Source organism: Verticillium nonalfalfae, assembly GCF_003724135.2.
Source record: "Verticillium nonalfalfae strain VnAa140/NRRL 66861 chromosome Unknown scaffold_31, whole genome shotgun sequence".
NCBI classification, from domain to species: Eukaryota; Fungi; Ascomycota; class Sordariomycetes; order Glomerellales; family Plectosphaerellaceae; genus Verticillium; species Verticillium nonalfalfae.
This window is the reverse complement of record NW_021167256.1, coordinates 91670-109670: the sequence shown is the minus strand read 5'-3', so window position 1 is coordinate 109670 and position 18001 is coordinate 91670. Positions and strand designations below refer to the sequence as shown.

The window sequence follows — 18001 nt, the reverse complement described above, 5'->3', positions numbered from 1 at the left end:
TTCCATAGCTCCAATTTCTCATCAGCAAAGGCTAATCAGCGAAGGCATTCTCGGGCATGGCGACGAGGACGGAGAATCGCGACAGCCCATGTTGGATTCTCCGAGCTGTCAATGCGGGGTGGTGTGAAGGTCTGACCTATGGCTGTGGGGGCCGAGATCGATGGCCGCGGGGACTGCACACCAATTATCATGGGAGCACGGGTGAACATCGGCTCGCCCAAACCAATGGGCAACGTCTCGAGGCGGCGACGTGGGCAGAGGCCACGGCTAAACCGCGCCTGACGCGCAGGAACCCCGGATAGGGAGAAACCTCGGAGTCACTAACGGGCCGCTAGGGGATGAACTGGCTCCACTCGGCACCACTCGGTACCCCTCGATCAAGGATCCAACAGCCAAGTTACGTCGTTTCGGGACCCCTCATGCCGCCATCGACGCATGGAAGACGCCCATCAAGACGTCGGTTCGCTGTCCCGATCCGAGTCTCCGGGGAGAGTCTAGAGGTTGATCCACTTTGGTCTCCAGGTCAGACATGAATCGACATCTCGCCATGGCGCCGCGTCCAGGTACAAAAGGACGTGCCTCGTCCTCGTCGACATGTTGCCCTTTGCCTCTACTTTCTCATCCCATCATCCCCCATCCACATTAGTCCTCCATCATGTCTACCACCGACGTGAAGGCCATCCTGTCCACTCTGACGCTGGAGGAGAAGGTAAACGTACCGAGAGGCCCCCGACTGACGTCCGCTGACAGACCTAGATCTCCCTGACAGCCGGAGCCAACTTCTGGGAGACCGTCTCTATCGCAGACAAGGGGATCCACGCCCTCAAGGTGAGCGCCAGTCCGCGAGATTGCTCCTGCGAGCTCGTCTCCGTTTACTCGAGTTGGACGAGGCTAACCCTCGTAGACGTCTGATGGCCCCAACGGCGCGCGAGGTGCCACGTTCGCCGGAGGTATCACGTCTGCGTGCTTCCCCGCCGCCTGCAACGTCGCGTCCACCTTCGATGTCGACATTGCCCGTCGTATCGGTGTGGCCCTAGGCGAGGAGACCCAGACCAAGGGCGCCCGGTGCCTTCTGGCGCCTACCATGTGCATCCAGCGTCACCCCCTCGGCGGCCGCAACTTTGAGAGCTTCTCCGAGGACCCCTTCCTGTCTGGCAAGCTGGCCGCGCGCAATGTCGAGGGTGTCCAGTCGACGGGCGTCTCGGCTACCATCAAGCACTTTGCCGCCAACGAGCAGGAGACTCAGCGTCTGAGCGTCGATGAGGAGATCAGTGAGCGTGCCCTGCGCGAGATCTACCTCAAGCCCTTTGAGATTGCCATCAAGGAGGCCAACCCCGGCGCCGTCATGACTGCCTACAACCAAGTCAACGGCCACCACGCCGATTCTCACCCGTTTCTCCTGAAGCGCGTTCTTCGCGGCGACTGGAAGTGGGACGGCCTCGTCATGAGCGACTGGGGCGGTGTCAACTCGACTGCTGACTCCCTGAACGCTGGCCTCGATCTCGAGATGCCCGGACCCACCCGCTGGCGCAAGGTGGAGGACGTTCTGGCCGCTGTCAAGGCAGGCAAGCTGACGGAAGAGACGATCAACGACCGCGCCCTTCACGTTCTGCGCTTCCTCGAACGCCAGAAGGTCTTCGAGGACCCAACCATCCCCGACGAGAAGGCCGTCAACAAGCCCGAGCACCAGGCCCTCATTCGCGAGGCTGGCGGCAAGGGCATCGTTCTCCTGAAGAACGAGGGCAGCGTTCTGCCTCTGACGAAGGAGAAGGTCAAGGGAAAGAAGATTGCTCTCCTGGGCTATGCTAAGGAGGGTCTCGCCCACGGCGGCGGCAGTGCTTCGGTCAACGCTCACTACAAGATCACCCCCTACGACGCGCTGAAGGAGGCTTTCGGAGACGACGTCGAGATCACGTACAGCAAGGGCGCCCACACCTTCCGCCAGCTGCCTCTGCTGGCGGAAAACGTCGTCAGCACCGACGGCACGACGCCTGGTTTCACCTACAGCATTTACGAGCCCGGCAAGTCGGAGCCCATCAAGGCTACCCAAGGCCACAAGACGTCTGAGGTTGGTATCCTCGATGCCTTTGACCTCGAGAACAAGGAGATCGAGCTCGTCGGTACTTTCACTCCCCCCGAGACGGCCACCTACTACTACACCCTCACCGGCCTTGGCCCCTCCTACGTCTCCATCGACGACAAGGTTGTCTTTGAGCAGAAGGACAACTGCTCCGACTCGATGGGCTTCCTCTTTGGCGGCGTGCCCGTGCCGACCATGAAGTTCCCCTTCGAGGCTGGCAAGACGTACAAGCTTCAGGTTCGCAGCTCGCCCCCTGCGCCTGTGCCCGGCACTGATCTCGGCATTCTCGAGGGCCGCGCCGGTGTCCGTTTCGGCGCCATGTCCGCGACCGAGCACGACCGGGACATTCTCAGTGAGGCCGTCGACGCCGCCAAGGCCGCCGACTACGCCATCGTCTTCACCGGCCACGATCCCACCTGGGAGACTGAGGGTCAGGACCAGGCCGGCTTCCACCTCCCCAAGGACGGCAGCCAGGACCGCCTCGTTTCTGGCGTCGCCAAGGCCAACCCCAATACCATTGTCGTCAACTCGACTGGTGTCGCCGTCGCGCTGCCGTGGCTGTCCGAGATCAAGGGCCTCCTCCAGGCCTGGTTCCCCGGCCAGGAGGCCGGCAACGCCATCGCCGACGTCCTCACCGGCGCTCGCACCCCCGAGGGCCACCTCACGTGCACGTTCCCCAAGCGCCTCGAGGACTGTCCCGCCTACGGCAATTTCCCGGGCACGTACGTCGACGGCAAGCTCAAGGTCAAGTACGAGGAGGGCGTCTTTGTCGGCTACCGCCACTTTGACCGCCTGCCCGCCGACAAGGTCCATTTCCCCTTCGGCTTCGGCCTGTCGTACACCACGTTTGCCCTCGCCGACCTCGCCGTCAGGGAGACGTCTGCCGACGCGTACAGCGTCAGCGTCAAGGTGTCCAACACGGGCGCCGTCGAGGGCGCGACGGCCGTGCAGATCTACGCCGGCGCCGCGACGCCGTCGGACGACACGCCCATCAAGGCGCTCGTCAGCTTCAAGAAGGTGACTCTCAAGCCCGGCGAGAGCGCGACGGTCGAGCTGCCGGTGCAGGTCCGGGACTTTGCCTCGTGGAGCGAGGAGGCGCAAAAGTGGGTGATCAAGGGCGGCGAGTACAAGATCAGCGTCGGCAAGAGCGCCGGCGAGCTGGTGCTGTCGTCGGATGTGCAGATCAGCGACAAGTCGTACGAGGCGTAGGGGGAAAGAGAGACAGTGGTGGGTGGATCAGGCAGATGGGCGATATAGATTTTACGTAGCGAGCATCTCTGTTTGAATGTACGAAATTGTATGGTTCATATTCTCATCATTTCTTTTTCTATTTTTGGGCCGTGACGACATCTATTCCAGGTGGGTTCTTTTCCTCCTCGTAGGCATCTTCGATATCCTGTCTATGCGCCCACCATCTTGATCCTCCCTTCCAATACAGGAGCGATGACCCGCGTCCAGTCGACCGAAAAGTCGCCCTCGACCAGGGGATCGACAGCTTTTCCAAAAACGCCAATCCTCTTGGCCCACCGGCCAAAGAACTTTCGCATCAACAGCAGCTCGAGGTCGACGCTCGCCAGCTCGTCGGCGTCCTGCAGGATGCCCTTGCCGCCCTTTTCATCACTGTCATCCTCTTCCTCGTCCGACTCGGCGGGCCGGGCGTCGAGGCCGAGCCGCTTCCGCATCCACTGGCTCCACGACTTGCTGTCCGCGCCAGTCTTTGACTGCGCCGTGTCTTGCTCGGGCTTGTTGCCTGGCGCGGTGGCCCAGGGATTCTTCCTCGTCTCGATGGGCGTGGTGCACTCGCTCGCGACCTTGACCCAGTGCTCGCTGAGGTTCTTCCACTGCCCGACGGTCCGCAGTCCCATGAAATACTGCCGCAGCATGGCCGAGATGAGGATGCCGTTTTCCTCGCTGATCAGCTCCTCGGCCGTGCCGCCCTCGGGCTCCACGAGCAGCGAGTCGTACCCGTCCTTGCCGCGCGCCATGTAACCCCTCGTCGCGAGCACATATTTCTTTCCTTCGTCGAGCGGCGCGCCGCCGAGCTTCACCCAGTTGACGCGCGCGCCGGACACCTTGCTGGGGTCAAACTCGAATTCGAGGTTCGACACCTGCGGGAACCGTCCCTCCTGCGCCGGGTACATGGAGACCGAGTTCTCGAGGGCCTCTCTCAGCTGCGTGCCCGTGACACGAATGACGACAACGGGGTCCTCAAAGGGGAAACAGTTTGTAATGTCGCGCACGCGCAGCACGCCAGGCGGGTAGATCTGGTCGCCGCGGATGGTGCCGGCAGCCATGAGGGCGGCGTCGGCGTGGTGGTAGTTGCGCATAATATCGCAGACGAAGTTGCCCATGTTGCTCTCCTTCATACGGACGGTGCTGAAGCGGGCGTCGAGCGGCGCCGCCGTCCAGCCGACGGGCTTGCACAGCTGGTGCTTGAGCTTGTCGGTCAGCGCCGACGTCATGCGTAGGGCCTCAGCGTCCTCGGGGATGGACGAGACAATGTCGCGGCGGAGAATGTCAATGTCCCAGCGGCCGGGGCGCGTCATGCTGCGACGTGCCTCGATGTAGCTGAGCTGCTTAAAGTCGGTGCCGCTGCGGAGGACATGTGTGTCGTTGATGAAGCTGTGGGCGTAAAAGTGGTCATGGCCGCCGAGGATGAGGTCGAAGAGGCCATCCGTCTGGCGAGCGAGCTTGTCATCGTTGGGCTCGCGCTGATGGCTGACGCAGATGACAATGTCGGCGCCGGCTTCGCGTAGGCCGGGGACGAGCTGCTTGGCCGTCTCGGTGGCGGACTTGTAGATGAGATTTGGCGGCAGAGAGTTGATGGTCTCGAGCCACTCGCGCTCACCCAGGCCGATGAGACCAACTTTGAGCCCGTTGGAGGCGGTCAGCAAGTGGGTGCGCTTGGCATTACCGAGGGGCACGTCCTCGCCGAGGGCCGGGTCGAGCACGTTGGCGAGGAGCCAGGGGAAGGTGCACTTGCGGGCGAGGTGCTCAAACTGCTTGACGCCAAAGTCGAGATCATGGTTCTGCCGTGTGTCAGCGCGTGAGAGCTTATTGAATACGAGGTCATGCGCTCACCCCGACACAGGCACAGTCGGTGCCGATGGAGTTGAGCACGGGCACCATGTGCTCACCCTTGGTGACGGAACTCTCGAGGCTTGGGTTGAAAGCGTCGCCCGAGAAGAGCGTGATCAACTCAGGCTCGCTGCGGAACCGGTCCTCGCTCCGATACTGGTTGACGGCGGTAATGAAACGGGCTATGCCACCCTTGGGCTCAGCACTCGAGGGGTCGAGGTGGTACACATCGTTGTAGTGTAAAAGCCGCAGGTCGGGCGGGGAGTCGGGCTGTGAGGAGAAGGCAAAGCCGTCCTGCTGAGTGCGGCCGGAGCTGAATGTGACGGTTGGCTTGTCGTCTGCGGGGGCGTTCTTGGGCATCTCGGCGCGTGAAGGGTGTTACCGTGATTGCCAGCACGAGCACTGGTCGACGAGGTTGATGGCAGGCGTGGACTGCGGCTCAGGAACGCAGCGTGCGTTCGGGACCCCGGCACGAGAAGGGTGATACGGGCTGCGGGTGGCGGTGGGTGTTTCTGAAAATAGCACACAGGGCGTTGATGGGTGGCAGCGGGATCGAACCACGGGAGATGAGACGGCGATCAAAATCAAGCCTATATGTCGAAGGGGATAGGAGCGGAGGTGGAGATGTGAGTGGGGAATCGGAAATAAGGGGGCGGGAGATGGCAACCCGGAGAAGGGAAAGAAGAAGGGTATTTGGTTCAGCTCAGAGGCTGTGCTGTGCCTCAAGGGTCGCGATGATGGGCAGCAATCTGTTCGGTGGTTGAAGGACAGAGACACTGCTTCCTCCACGCGTTGAAGTCGTGGACTTGGCCGTTCGACACTGTGGGAAGGCACTGGTGCGGGGGCGGGGCTGTGCCTGGCTAGTCCTGATGTGGACTGATAAGGTGCAGTTATCGTGCCAATGATTGGCCTGCTCTTCATCATCTTTGGGATACCGTCAACAGCCAATCAATACTGGCGTTTCTGCTGACCTCACCTCACCCCCTCTGCCAGAGAAGACCCCCCTAAGAAAGCCCCCACGTGCTCGACTTCTCCCTTGGCCCAACCTCACAACACCAAGAAATCCTGGTCACCAAAAACCACCAGCATAGCCACCCACTGGTTTATCCAAGCGTCTTGGCTTTTTAAGCTTATCCAACCGACACCCGCTCTAAATTGCTCGCGCCAGCGCTGATCCTTGCCCTTGCTTTCTTTTTTATCCGGCCACTTCACCCCACTGGTGGCATGATCGTTGATAATTGGGTTCATGCGTTCGTCAAATCATGTTCTCATTCACACTCGTGACTCTTGCTAACTAAACGTATTTCCGGTCTCTTGTATGTACAAGCGCGCTCTTGCTCCTGGTCCATGACAGGCTAGCAAGCGGAACCAAGCAAACCCTGTTGGACTGATGTGCTGTCCCCCTGTGCTGTCCTGCTGTGCTGTCTCCCTTGGCACGTCGCCGCCCCTTTGCGTGCCAGCGTCACCTCCTCAGACCCAGACCTCGTTAGGCTCGGCCATTTGGTACAGCTTCCTTGAAGCCAACATGCGTCCGACGACGATCATCCTCATGACGCCCTCGGCACTCTCCTGCGTCAGCTTCTCTGCCTCGAGCACGGCTTCCGCCAGCGTCGTCGGCTTCTGCAAGATACACGTGTACGCATCAATGCCAACATCGTAGTTGACCCGCGCGCCAGGCCCAATCGTGCCAGCAATGGCGACGACGGGTAGGCCGTACTTCTTTGCCCGCATGCCAATCTCGGCAGGGATCTTGCCGCGGGGTGTCTGGTCGTCAATGCCTCCCTCGGCCGTGAGCACAAGGTCGCAGTCGTCAAAGAGCGTCTCAAAGTCGACGTACTCCGCCACCACTTCATATCTTGGCCGGAGCCTGGCGCCAATCAACCGAAGACCGGTGCCCAGGCCACCAGAGGCCCCGCCACCGGGCGCCTTGCCCACCTTGTTGTCGCAGAGAAGACGGCCGGCCACGACGCTGAGCACCTCCATCGCAGCCGACAGCCGCTCCGTCTGCTCCTCGGACGCGCCCTTTTGCGCGCCAAAGACCCTCGCCACGCCGCCAGGGCCGCACAGCACGTTGCTCCAGTTGACGGCCACCTCGATCGACGTCTCGTGGATCCTCTTGTCGACGTCGCTGAGGTCGATGTTGGCGAGACGCAGCAGCGAGTCGCCGCCGCCCGCCGTCGGCAGCGGCCTGCCGTCCTGGTCGAGCAGGCGGGCGCCCAGGGCCTGGAGCATGCCCGCGCCGCCGTCACAGGTGCCAGAGTCGCCGCAGCCTATGACGATGCGCTTGGCGCCAGCATCGAGGCAGGCGAGGAGCAGCTCGCCGACGCCGTAGGTCGTCGTGCGCGCTGGGTTGCGTAGGTGGCTGGGCACCAGGCTCAGGCCCGCGGCAGCCGCCATTTCGATGACTGCCGTGCGAGGGGCCGAGGCGTTGCTGCTGTTGCCCAGGATGCCGAAGAAGGACTCGACCGGCGCGCTCACCGGTCCAGTGACTGTGACGTGGTGGAGCTTGCCAGCGGTAGCGGTCACCAGCGCACCAGTGAAACCCTCGCCTCCGTCGACAAGGGGGACCTTGCGGATAGAAGCGTCAGGGAGCACTGCGAGGATACCGGCTTCGATGCAATCGGCTGCCGTCTGGGGCTGCAGGCTGCCTTTGAAGCCAGAGGGGCACACGAGAACCTTCATGCCGGAGGGAGCGGCAGGAGTGGTCATCGTGAGCTTCATTGGGGATGATATGTTGCGGGTTGTGTGTTGCGTTGGTAAGTCAATGTAAGTCAATGTATATTTGTCAATGTTTGAACGAAGGTATTTGTTCAAACGAAGGTCGGTGAGGTGAATAGGTATATGATGTAAATAAGGTATGAGGATGGTGTAGCGATTGTGAGGTGTATTTTGGATGGTAGTAGTGAGAAAGCGAATGTATTGACTGTGATGGTGATGATAATGATCTTCTTGTGCTCGATACTCGACCAGAAGTCCTCGTCTTATATGGTATCAAGGTTTGAGCCGTCACCGCCAACGCATCATCACGACACTTGCCAAAAGCTGACTTAGCCAAGCTTCAGAAACAGTTCATCTCATGGCGAAGATCTTTTCTTAGACACCTTGAGCCACTACACTGCCCGGTGTGTGTCGGCGTTCGGCTTGAAGCCATTCACGCGCAGAAGCTAGAGGAGGCGCTGTCGGGTTACCACACGGCGAGAAAGACGCAACCGGGAAATTGCTCGTGTGATAGGATTATTTTGAGATGCACTCATTTCACAAGTATGATGCGGGGACAAGCACCAGTCCGGCCTTCTGGGCAGAGCTTGATCATGGATAGACGTGCCGATCGTGCCTGGTATGCGCTTGATGTCAGGGCTTCACGAGTCACCGCATAGCCCTGCCAGGCGGGGTCTCTCCATGACGAGCATCATGACCATGATGGCCTGGCACGCGAGCAGTAAAGCAAGTCATCCTATTCATTGGACCCTTTCCGGCGAAAACCCTGGCTCTGGAAGTCTCGGCATCGACAACCGCTTCGGCGAGCTTATCCTCTTCTCGTATGGTCGGGGCTGAAACCAAGTGCCAAGCCAGCCTCTGAGGCACACAGCTTCCAATGACACGGCCCAACGGAACTCAAGGCCACCACTGAAACAGAGACTCTCGAAGCTTTTGGACAGGGGCAATTCTTTGACGACACAGCCCGAAGTGCTCGTTGGCACCGCACGCACAGCCACTTAGACTGACGTAGTGGGGCCCCTTAGGAGCCAAGGGTTCCGATTCTCAGTCGATTCCAGCTGCCAAGAAAGCTTCGAGCGAGCTTCCATCTTATGACCCTAACCCCACGACCAGGCAAATACAACCGCCGATCATTTTGCTTCTAGAGGGCCCGCTCACACAAGCACGTGCGCCACTTTTTGTAGGGAGTTATCTTTGGATACTCCGGCCTGCTTCCCGAGCACTGCGGTCATTACTTCCGGTATGAGCCCCCCCTTTGCCGATCACGGGCTTGGATGCTGCGGTGGCTTGGCCCAGAATTTCTGCCCCTTCGTCGCAAACGCTCACGCGAAAGTCGGGAGGCGACGGTGCGTTGGCCGCTCGACTTTTGAGGCGAAGCTACCATGTGGCACATCGTGGGAGAAGAGGACAGAACCAAGACACGCGACATAGTCTAAGTTCTTTAAGTGTATAAGACGCAAAGGCCAGCGGTCCGTGTTGCAACTTTGTCCAACCACATCACTTTTTCCAATCGTTCCAAACTCATTCATCCCCTCGCTTAAGCACCACTTTCGTTCTACGTTTCATTCGCTTGCTCACATCATGTCTCAGAATATCCCTCGCAAGCCGATCCCTAGCCCAGAGGTTGCAATGCATCGTGGCCTCCACAGCTCCCGCTCGACCCTCTGGCGGCCATGGACTCCAGGTCTTCCGTCTGTCAACAATTATGAAAGGTCCATCCACAAATTCCCCTGGCTCGAACAAGACTCAAGCGACGACGAGGAAATGGAGCGTGGGTATGCGGCAGTCCCAAAGACAGACTGTTCTGTTGATGGTCGACGACTTATTCAGTGTGTGCCTGAAGAAGAACTTGACCCTGCACATGTTGAAGAGGGCCCAAAGGAAGAGGCCCAGGAGGAGCTCCTGAGTGATTCCAATATTGTAAGTTAACCCGCCTCCCGACTGTCACTTGCATTGTGTGCTGACAGCCCTTGTAGGTAACCTGGGATGGTCCCAAAGATCCGGCAAACCCGAAAAACTGGCCGAAATATCGACGATGGACGTCCACCATTCTAGTATCCTGCTTTACCTTCATCTCTCCGGTTTCGTCCACGATGCTGGCCCCTGCGCTTCCTACACTTGCCGAAGAGTTCAAAATCAAGTCCGACATTGAGACATACCTCCTCATGTCTATCTTCCTCCTTGCATACGCCGTCGGTCCTTTCATCCTCGGTCCACTCTCCGAGATGTATGGCCGTGTAGTTGTGCTGCAGTCTGCGAATATGGTCTTTCTCCTTTTCAACACAGTTTGCGGTTTCTCGACAAGCAAGGAGCAGATGCTAGCTTTTCGATTTCTCAGCGGTCTAGGCGGTAGCGCCCCCCAGGCTGTAAGTTCCATCCGTTGCCATCAAATGACGCATCTAACAGACCTAGCTCGGTGGTGGTGTCCTCAGTGATTGCTGGCACAAAGAGGAGCGTGGCATGGCCACTGCTATCTACAGTCTGGCCCCCTTCCTCGGCCCTGCGGTTGGCCCGATCGGTAAGTCACTCCTCACGACATACTTGAATGGGCTATTCTGATGTCAAGTTCTACAGCTGCTGGTTATCTCACTCAATACCTCAACTGGCGTTGGATCTTTTGGACTGTTTCCATTGCCGACGCCCTAGTGCAAATCCTTTGCTTCTTCTTCCTTTCCGAAACATACACCCCTAAGATTCTTTATGTCAAGGCCAAGAAGCTCCGAAAGGAGACTGGCAACAAGAATCTGCGTACTGAGTACGAAAACCCGGACCAGACATTTGCTCAGACTCTGAGGAAGAACCTCGTCCGACCGTTCATCATGCTATTCACTCAGCCCGCACTGCAGGTCACTGCTCTCTACCGGGCTTATCTCTATGGCCTGATGTATCTTGTCCTGGCCTCATTCCCAATGGTCTGGATGGAACAATACGGCCAAAAGGCTGGACCTGCGAGTCTTAACTACATCTCTCTCGGCGTCGGCTTCGTCATTGGCCTCCAAGTTTCCGGCCCTATGATTGACAAAGTAAGTGCTGTAACTACTGGCTTCACCATCGCACAGGCACTAACGTTCCCAGGTCTACCGGACCCTGAAAGTCCGCTATAACCATCCTGGCCGGCCCGAATTCCGCGTCCCACTTATGTACCCGACAGCGGTCATCGTTCCCATCGGCTTGGTAATCTATGGCGTCGCCGCCCATAACCGCACGCATTTCATCGTTCCCAACATCGGCGCCGCCATCTTCGCTGCGGGTCTGATTCTCTCCTTCCAGTGCGTGCAGACATACACCATTGACACCTACGAACGATATGCAGCAAGCGCAACAGGAGCTGCAGCCTTTGTGCGGACGATGGCGGGCTTCAGCTTCCCTCTCTTCGCACCCAAGCTGTATGACGCTCTCGGTGTTGCGGCTGGTAACGGTGTTCTGGCCGGCGTTGCAGCCTTGTTGGGAATTGTGGTGCCAACCATCATGTGGAAGTACGGTGCTTGGCTGAGGAGCAAGAGCCAGTATTGTTCCGGCTAAGAGCGGTGTTTGGCAATGGTTCATGTTCACAACTGTTTCTTGATGTTAGAAGCTTTACGACTGACGATATATGATTGGGAGGATCACTATAGACGAGAGCGTTGATAGAAGTTCTCAGAGCGAATCTGCTGCGGTGTCAAACTTTAGAGTATGTTGTAATTCAATCAGACGTGATCGCAACTTTTGGAATTTCTTGCACACGGCCTGCCTGCTCCGGGTCCTGCATTGGCGGAGTGGGGCCGTTGTCTTGGCCAAGTCTTGTCCCCGAAGCCGACCGCGCTCCTACGTTTCCGACTACGGTTCACCACTAGAGATCAATGTAGAAGACATGAAAATTAAAGGCTTTCTTGATGGTTTTCTTAATACTAAGCTATAATGATTCGGTTCCCATGGCGACTCGTCAAGCTGGTTGAGACTCTTGTTCGCAGTGGCTGAGCATCGCTTGCAATCTAGTGAATGCTCTTCTACCAATGAAAGCGAAGAGACATAGATTAATATGATGAAGCACCATGAAAACCAAACGATTCAATAGATAGTCTTTTCGTGTTCAATGATAACAACGATCACATATCATATGTAATTCTGCGCAACACGGCATGACTCGTCGTGAAGACACCGTTTAAGCGATGATCAGCTCTTGAATACAGAACGCAGATACTCGGAATGCTACTTCCGTGGACCACTAAATCCCACGACTTGTTTCCTGCTTTCATCAGTAACACGTGGGTTAATGTTGCTTGGCCGGCACTCGGCCGGCCCTTGGCCTCTTGGCAAGTACCCCAGACGGCATATCTAGCCCCGCGTCCAACGTCTGATATTTGTCCAACAGCTGCAAATACGACCAGGATCCTGGTTCCACAACAACTTGGACATTGGCATTGCCAACTCCAAGTACGTCAGTCTCCAGGACCGAAGTTACAAGCGAGATCATTGGCGCGCCTGAGGCAAAGGATCTTGGAACCTCATACTTGGCTGACATTGTGCGTACTGCTCACGCGAAGGGGGGTGGTAATCAATATAAGCAAAACCCAAGCATCTTGATTTCAGGTGCCTGGTAGACTATCTGAACAGAAAAACGCTGATCTCCTTGCCCGCCAAGGGCAAGCATGAACTTGGCTTTCTCCACCAATAATACTCCGAGGGTCGACTCCATAGACGTGGTCTTGGTTTGGAAGGGTGAGGCAAACCGTATGGTCTTTCACGTGTCTTAGTATTGAATTGATGTCTATATCAGTAGCTTTCTCTCCCAGATCTTGCTGTTCAATATCTCACCACGACGCCAGTCTTCCTCAATCTCTCGCACTTTTGAACTTGGAACTTCTCGAAAATCTCTTACGATGAAGTTGACATCTGTTTATTTAAGCCTTCTCTTTTCGCTTGCAGCTGTTCCAAGCGTCTATGCCTGTAACGGCTACGAAGGAGGCCTCCCCTCCCACAACAACCACCACTCCAATTCGCAGGTCATCGAGGTCCCAGCTGGTGAGGTCTATGACGGGAAGTGGGCTAAATATGACCGGGGATCTGGTGCCTGCAATGAACAGAATGAGGGAGACTGGCGTGATGCCGTCTTCTACCTTCGCCGTGGCGCTACTTTGAAGAACGTCATCATAGGCAAGGACCAAGCTGAGGGCGTCCACTGTGATGGTCCTTGCACTCTTGAGTTTGTCTGGTTTGAAGATGTTTGCGAAGATGGTATCTCGGTAGTAAGTGCGACCAGACAGAAGATCTATGGTCCATTGACTGACGTAATGTGCAGAAGAACGACAGACCTGGCGACGAGACCTGGATCATTGGCGGCGGCGCCTTTAAGGCCCAGGATAAGATCGTACAACATAATGGTTGCGGGACTGTCAACGCAAGTTTCACCCCAAAAACATAATGGCGATACAATGCTGACTCGACTCACAGATTATCAATTTCTACGCCGAAGACTATGGGAAGGTCTATCGCTCGTGCGGGAACTGTAGCAGTCAGTGCAAACGCAATGTTTACGTCGAAGGTGTGACAGCGTACAATGGTGGCGAGATTGTTGGCATCAACGAGGCATTCGGTGACACTGCCACATTGAGGAATGTCTGCACAGATGCGAAAGAGGCGTGCTGGATATATGATGGTTGTGCAGGTGGCTGCTCCCCTCAGAAAGTTCGTCCTTGCTCTGGCTAAGCAGCTAACGACTGCGCGCGATTTGCATGCAGTAGCTCATGGGTAATGTGGCAACCAAAGTCCGGGCAGGCAGGCATGGTTGTTTCCATGCTACTCGGCGTCAAGTGGCATCAGGTGGTTTCATGTACCCAACATACAATTGTTGAAGCATATAGGTGGAAAGATCTGGTCGCTGAGCCCTGCATAAGTTTCACTGCTCATCCAAACATATCATGGCGAAGTCAGGAAATACTCACGACATCATCCCGAGGCCCAGGGTGCGAAGCGGTGCTTTCTCGGTCCCGAGAGTGTGGGAACCCTTCGTTAGCACCAGCAGACCTGTAATGTTTTTGCGAATTGCCAGGGGCATCGCCAGCATTGTCCATGAACGCTAGAACTCGACCAGCATACAGGATGGGCTGGGAGCGGGTAGGTGGAGTCTAGACCCTTTCATGCGCAAGCCTCTTCGCACTTGTTCCGCGTGGCCCATGCAGCCCTGACTGCTGCAACTGAAGCTATGTGCCTGATAGCCGGGTAGCCCGACCGCTAGGTCGTTGTTTCCGGTCAATCAGGCTCATGGAAGCTGGGAATAGCGGACAAATAGAGATCTTATCTTATCAGATGTGCCGGCTGATGGGGCCACGGGTGGACGCCATCGATCCTTCGCGTGCCTAAGTGCAGGTTGTGGCATGCTATTCATATGCCTATTACTTAAACATGCCGTGTTATCCGAAAAGAACACCTGATGGGGACATTTGTTAGTCGTGAAAATCTAATCTGATCGGATATTGCACCAGTGGGTCGTCAGCCGAAGAAATGTGCAGCACCCCCTTAGGAAGAAAATGGGGGAGACCCGAGAAGAGAGAGTACAGAGATTTGATTTAAGCTCTGCCACGGCAGCATTCATGCGACAAACGCAGCCCGCTCCCAAAGTAACCTTCGCCCACGATCACAGCTATGCCTACCCTGCCCAAGATTCGCCTAGGCCTCGGGCGGCAGCAAGTCGACGATGCCATCGTGCCTGCCGCTGCCGAAAGAGCGACGGACGACGCCAAATTGGGTGCCGAAAACGTAGCAAATGAAACGGGTGCACAGGTAGACGAGAAACCAGTGCTTCCCAGCGAGAACGTGCAACATGGTGTGCAAAGCGTGCAGGCCGTCACACTCACCTGGTCGAAGCGGTCACTGGTAGCCGTTTTCGTCAAGTATGTACTATAGCCCTGATTCCAGAGCTCAATTGATTGCTGACATTGTCTTTGTTTAATAGCATATGGTGTCTGTATCTGGTCAATGCTTTTCAGTCTTCAATTCTGTACAACCTGATGCCGTTCGTTACGAGTGACTTCGAGTCGCATTCGCTTCTGACGGTCATCAATATTGTGGCCAATGCAATGACAGCTGCCGTATACATACCGCTCGCTAAAATGCTTGACGTCTGGGGTCGTGCTGAAGGCTTCCTCGTCATGACGAGCTTCGCCACGCTGGGACTGGTCCTCATGGCTACATGCAACAGTCTCTCGACCTTTTGCGCCGCCCAAGTAAGGCTCAATAAAAGAATCGACGAGAAGACGGGAGCTGACTTTCGACTTTTAGGTTTTCTATTCTATTGGATTTGGAGGCATCATCTATAGTGTGGATGTTATTACGGCTGACGCCACGAGCCTGAAGAATCGAGGACTAGCGTTTGCGTTCACTTCTTCTCCCTACATGATAACTGCATTCGCCGGCCCGAAGGCTGCAGAAGGATTTTACGAGAACGTCAACTGGCGGTGGGGATTCGGATGCTTCTCGATTATCCTACCCTGTGTGGCGGCTCCTTTGTTCGCAATCTTAAAGTTCAACCTTCGAAAAGCCGAGCAGCAAGGACGTATCCTCCGGGAAAAGAGCGGAAGAACAGTGGCGCAGAACATTTGGATGTTTGTGACGGAATTCGATGGTAAGAAAACCCTCAATTGGATACAGAAGAGATTGACTGACTTGGCCTGAATAGTTCCCGGAGTCATCTTGTTCGCCGGCGGCCTCACTACATTCTTACTGCCCTTCACACTCGCCGACTCAGCGCCTGACGGTTGGTCGTCAGGTTATATCATCGCCATGATTGTCGTGGGCTTTATCGTCCTCGTAATCTTTGCGCTCTACGAAACATTCCTCGCCCCCACACCGTTCCTCAACGTCCACCTCATGACCGACAGAACAATCATTGGAGCTCTTGCCCTCTGCGCGACATACCAAGTCTCCTACTACTGCTGGAACAGCTACTTCACCTCGTTCCTCCAGGTTGTGAATAACCTCAGTGTTTCAGAGGCGGGATATGTTGCAAGTACTTTTGATGTCGTGTCCGGCATCCTTCTTTTGATCGTTGGTTTCTCCATCAGAAAGACGGGATACTTCAAGTGGCTTCTTTACTTTGCCATTCCACTCTACGTCTTTGCACAGGGGCTAATGATTCATTTCCGCCAACCCAACGGTTATATTGGATACGTTGTCATGTGCCAAATCTTCATTTCAGTTGGTGGAAGTATCTTCATCATCGTTCAACAGCTGTCGATTCTCGCCGCTGTTGACCACCAGCATGTCGCTGCAGCTCTGGCACTCCTCAGCGTTGTTGGTAATATTGGCGGTGCTGTTGGCAACTCTATCTCTGGCGCTATCTGGACCAACACTTTTGCCAAGGCCCTCGAGCGATATCTCCCGGCCACGGCTTTGCCGGATCTGGCCGAAATCTACGAAAGCCTCGAGACGCAGCTCAGCTACGAAGTCGGCTCCCCGGAGCGACTTGGTATCCAGCAGGCGTATGGATACGCACAAACCAGGATGCTTGCGACGGGCACTGGTATCATGGCACTGTCATTCATCTGGGTCCTTCTCATCCGCAACATCAACGTTGGAACCATTAGGCAGACTATGGGCAATGTCTTCTGATTAGCAGTCGAAAAGGCGATGAATCCTATTATAGAACCTGGATTATACAACTCTGGACAGAAACCTTGGTCCTTTTGGTCAAGCAATGGCTTTACTCCAGACCCTCAAACTCTTTTGCACACCTCGCGAACTGTGTCCAGGTCATCAGCTCATCATCCAGAATAGCATGCGACTCGTCTAATTTTGCCCTGCCGTGATAGCCAAACTCAGCCAGGAGTCGCAGATTCTGTAACAACTCCTCTGCTGCAAAGGCTGGGAGGCCTTGGCTTGTTAGGACTCCCCTGTAGGCATCATGTGTCATCTCAACAAATGCGACATTCTCGCCTGCTTTGGGAAACAGGCTTTTGAATGTTTCGATGGCCTCAGCCGGCGTCATATAATTTGAGGCACCAAGGATTTGCTTGCCCAGAACTTGCTCTCGGTTCAAGATCATACCTTTGACAAATTTGCCTGTGCCGTTGACGTCGAAGAAGGGGATTTCGGCAGTCGAAGGTGCGGGAAGGAAGAATCTCCATCCGTCTTCGAGAGGTGTCTTTTTTATCAAATTGGTGGTCAAATTTGATGCGTAAAGTCCAGGCATGAAGAATGATGCGGGAATGTTGAGCGACCGGACGTAGCTCTCAACCTCTGCTTTGCTGTCGAAATGATAAACACGAGACAGGACACCACCCGATACTGCAAAGCCATGTGAGTATGCCCGTGCGAAATGTCCGATGGCATTGTGCTTACGTTTGGTGATGTTGGGCAATGAGCTCCAAATGTAATGCTGAACTTGGGCTTCCTGGAGTGTGGTGATCAGCCAAGGTTACCCGAGGGCAAACGCAAGCGTTCCCAAAGGTAGTAAGGTACCTTTACTGCATCGGCAATATTCTTCCCTTGCTGAACCTCGAGGTTCTTGTCTAAGCTCTCCCAATAATTCGTGACCCCGTAAACAACTGTCGACCCTTGTACGGCTTTAAGAACAGATACTCGGTCGTTCAAATTGGCCTTCATGTAAGTCAGTTGACGAAATTCCAACACGTACTATTGAGTTGTTACCTCAACGACCTCAACGCCTTTGGCCGCAAGGTCCCGGGCCTTTTCGGAAGACGCGTTGCGAGTGACACCACGAATGAGCCACCCGCTCAGCTTGCGGTCCCCAAGGAAAGTTTTGATAACACTTCCTCCCTGGAGGCCAGTGGCCCCGAAAATAGTGATGACTTGCTGGTGCATGATAGGCGATGATTTCTGGCGCACTTAACTTGGTAGCGTGGGATGACAATCGAGCAGTGCGGGTAGAATGAGGAAAGATGACCCAAAATCTGAAGTGGATTGAGACTTGTAAGTGTCATTTTTATTCGCGTGCATCAGCTTCTTAAATGTATTTTTGCTACCAGATCGCGGTCCTGACGGCGCAGACCTGAGTTATTGAATCGCGTGCAGTCAGCCTCTCGGGGTTCGGCGTCGGGATGATTTTCGCCCATTCACGGAGACAATTGACCGCCCCCCACCCACTCAGAGCCGTGCACAGCAATTGAAAATGGCAGCTTCTGCAGGCCT

At 55.8% G+C, this 18001-nt stretch overlaps 7 protein-coding genes across 7 annotated transcripts; 4 read left to right on the top strand and 3 right to left on the bottom strand.

The window, feature by feature from the left end:
• Window positions 1–655: 655 nt before the first annotated feature.
• On the top strand, window positions 656–3289 carry D7B24_005230 (uncharacterized protein; the record flags this gene model as incomplete). The annotated part of the gene is made up of 3 exons (XM_028639389.1): window positions 656–709; window positions 757–828; window positions 905–3289. The coding sequence occupies 3 exons, from the start codon at window positions 656–658 to the stop codon at window positions 3287–3289; spliced, it is 2511 nt and encodes an 836-aa protein (XP_028496243.1).
• Window positions 3290–3480: 191 nt separating this feature from the next.
• D7B24_005229 (uncharacterized protein) lies at window positions 3481–5518 on the bottom strand (the record flags this gene model as incomplete). The annotated part of the gene is made up of 2 exons (XM_028639388.1): window positions 3481–5109; window positions 5162–5518. The coding sequence occupies 2 exons, from the start codon at window positions 5516–5518 to the stop codon at window positions 3481–3483; spliced, it is 1986 nt and encodes a 661-aa protein (XP_028496242.1).
• Window positions 5519–6628: 1110 nt separating this feature from the next.
• D7B24_005228 (uncharacterized protein) lies at window positions 6629–7879 on the bottom strand (the record flags this gene model as incomplete). The annotated part of the gene is made up of 1 exon (XM_028639387.1): window positions 6629–7879. One exon carries the CDS (start codon window positions 7877–7879, stop codon window positions 6629–6631), a length of 1251 nt encoding a protein of 416 aa, XP_028496241.1.
• A 1578-nt stretch (window positions 7880–9457) lies between these two features.
• Window positions 9458–11398, top strand: D7B24_005227 (uncharacterized protein; the record flags this gene model as incomplete). The annotated part of the gene is made up of 5 exons (XM_028639386.1): window positions 9458–9796; window positions 9853–10242; window positions 10289–10394; window positions 10451–10899; window positions 10952–11398. The coding sequence occupies 5 exons, from the start codon at window positions 9458–9460 to the stop codon at window positions 11396–11398; spliced, it is 1731 nt and encodes a 576-aa protein (XP_028496240.1).
• Window positions 11399–12735: 1337 nt separating this feature from the next.
• On the top strand, window positions 12736–13561 carry D7B24_005226 (uncharacterized protein; the record flags this gene model as incomplete). The annotated part of the gene is made up of 3 exons (XM_028639385.1): window positions 12736–13101; window positions 13155–13223; window positions 13307–13561. The coding sequence occupies 3 exons, from the start codon at window positions 12736–12738 to the stop codon at window positions 13559–13561; spliced, it is 690 nt and encodes a 229-aa protein (XP_028496239.1).
• Window positions 13562–14497: 936 nt separating this feature from the next.
• Window positions 14498–16462, top strand: D7B24_005225 (uncharacterized protein; the record flags this gene model as incomplete). Its single annotated transcript, XM_028639384.1, has 4 exons — window positions 14498–14745; window positions 14808–15078; window positions 15134–15476; window positions 15531–16462. 4 exons carry the CDS (start codon window positions 14498–14500, stop codon window positions 16460–16462), a joined length of 1794 nt encoding a protein of 597 aa, XP_028496238.1.
• A 91-nt stretch (window positions 16463–16553) lies between these two features.
• Window positions 16554–17674, bottom strand: NMRAL1 (NmrA-like domain-containing protein 1; the record flags this gene model as incomplete). Its single annotated transcript, XM_028639383.1, has 3 exons — window positions 16554–17243; window positions 17312–17449; window positions 17501–17674. The coding sequence occupies 3 exons, from the start codon at window positions 17672–17674 to the stop codon at window positions 16554–16556; spliced, it is 1002 nt and encodes a 333-aa protein (XP_028496237.1).
• Between the last annotated feature and the right edge of the window lie 327 nt (window positions 17675–18001).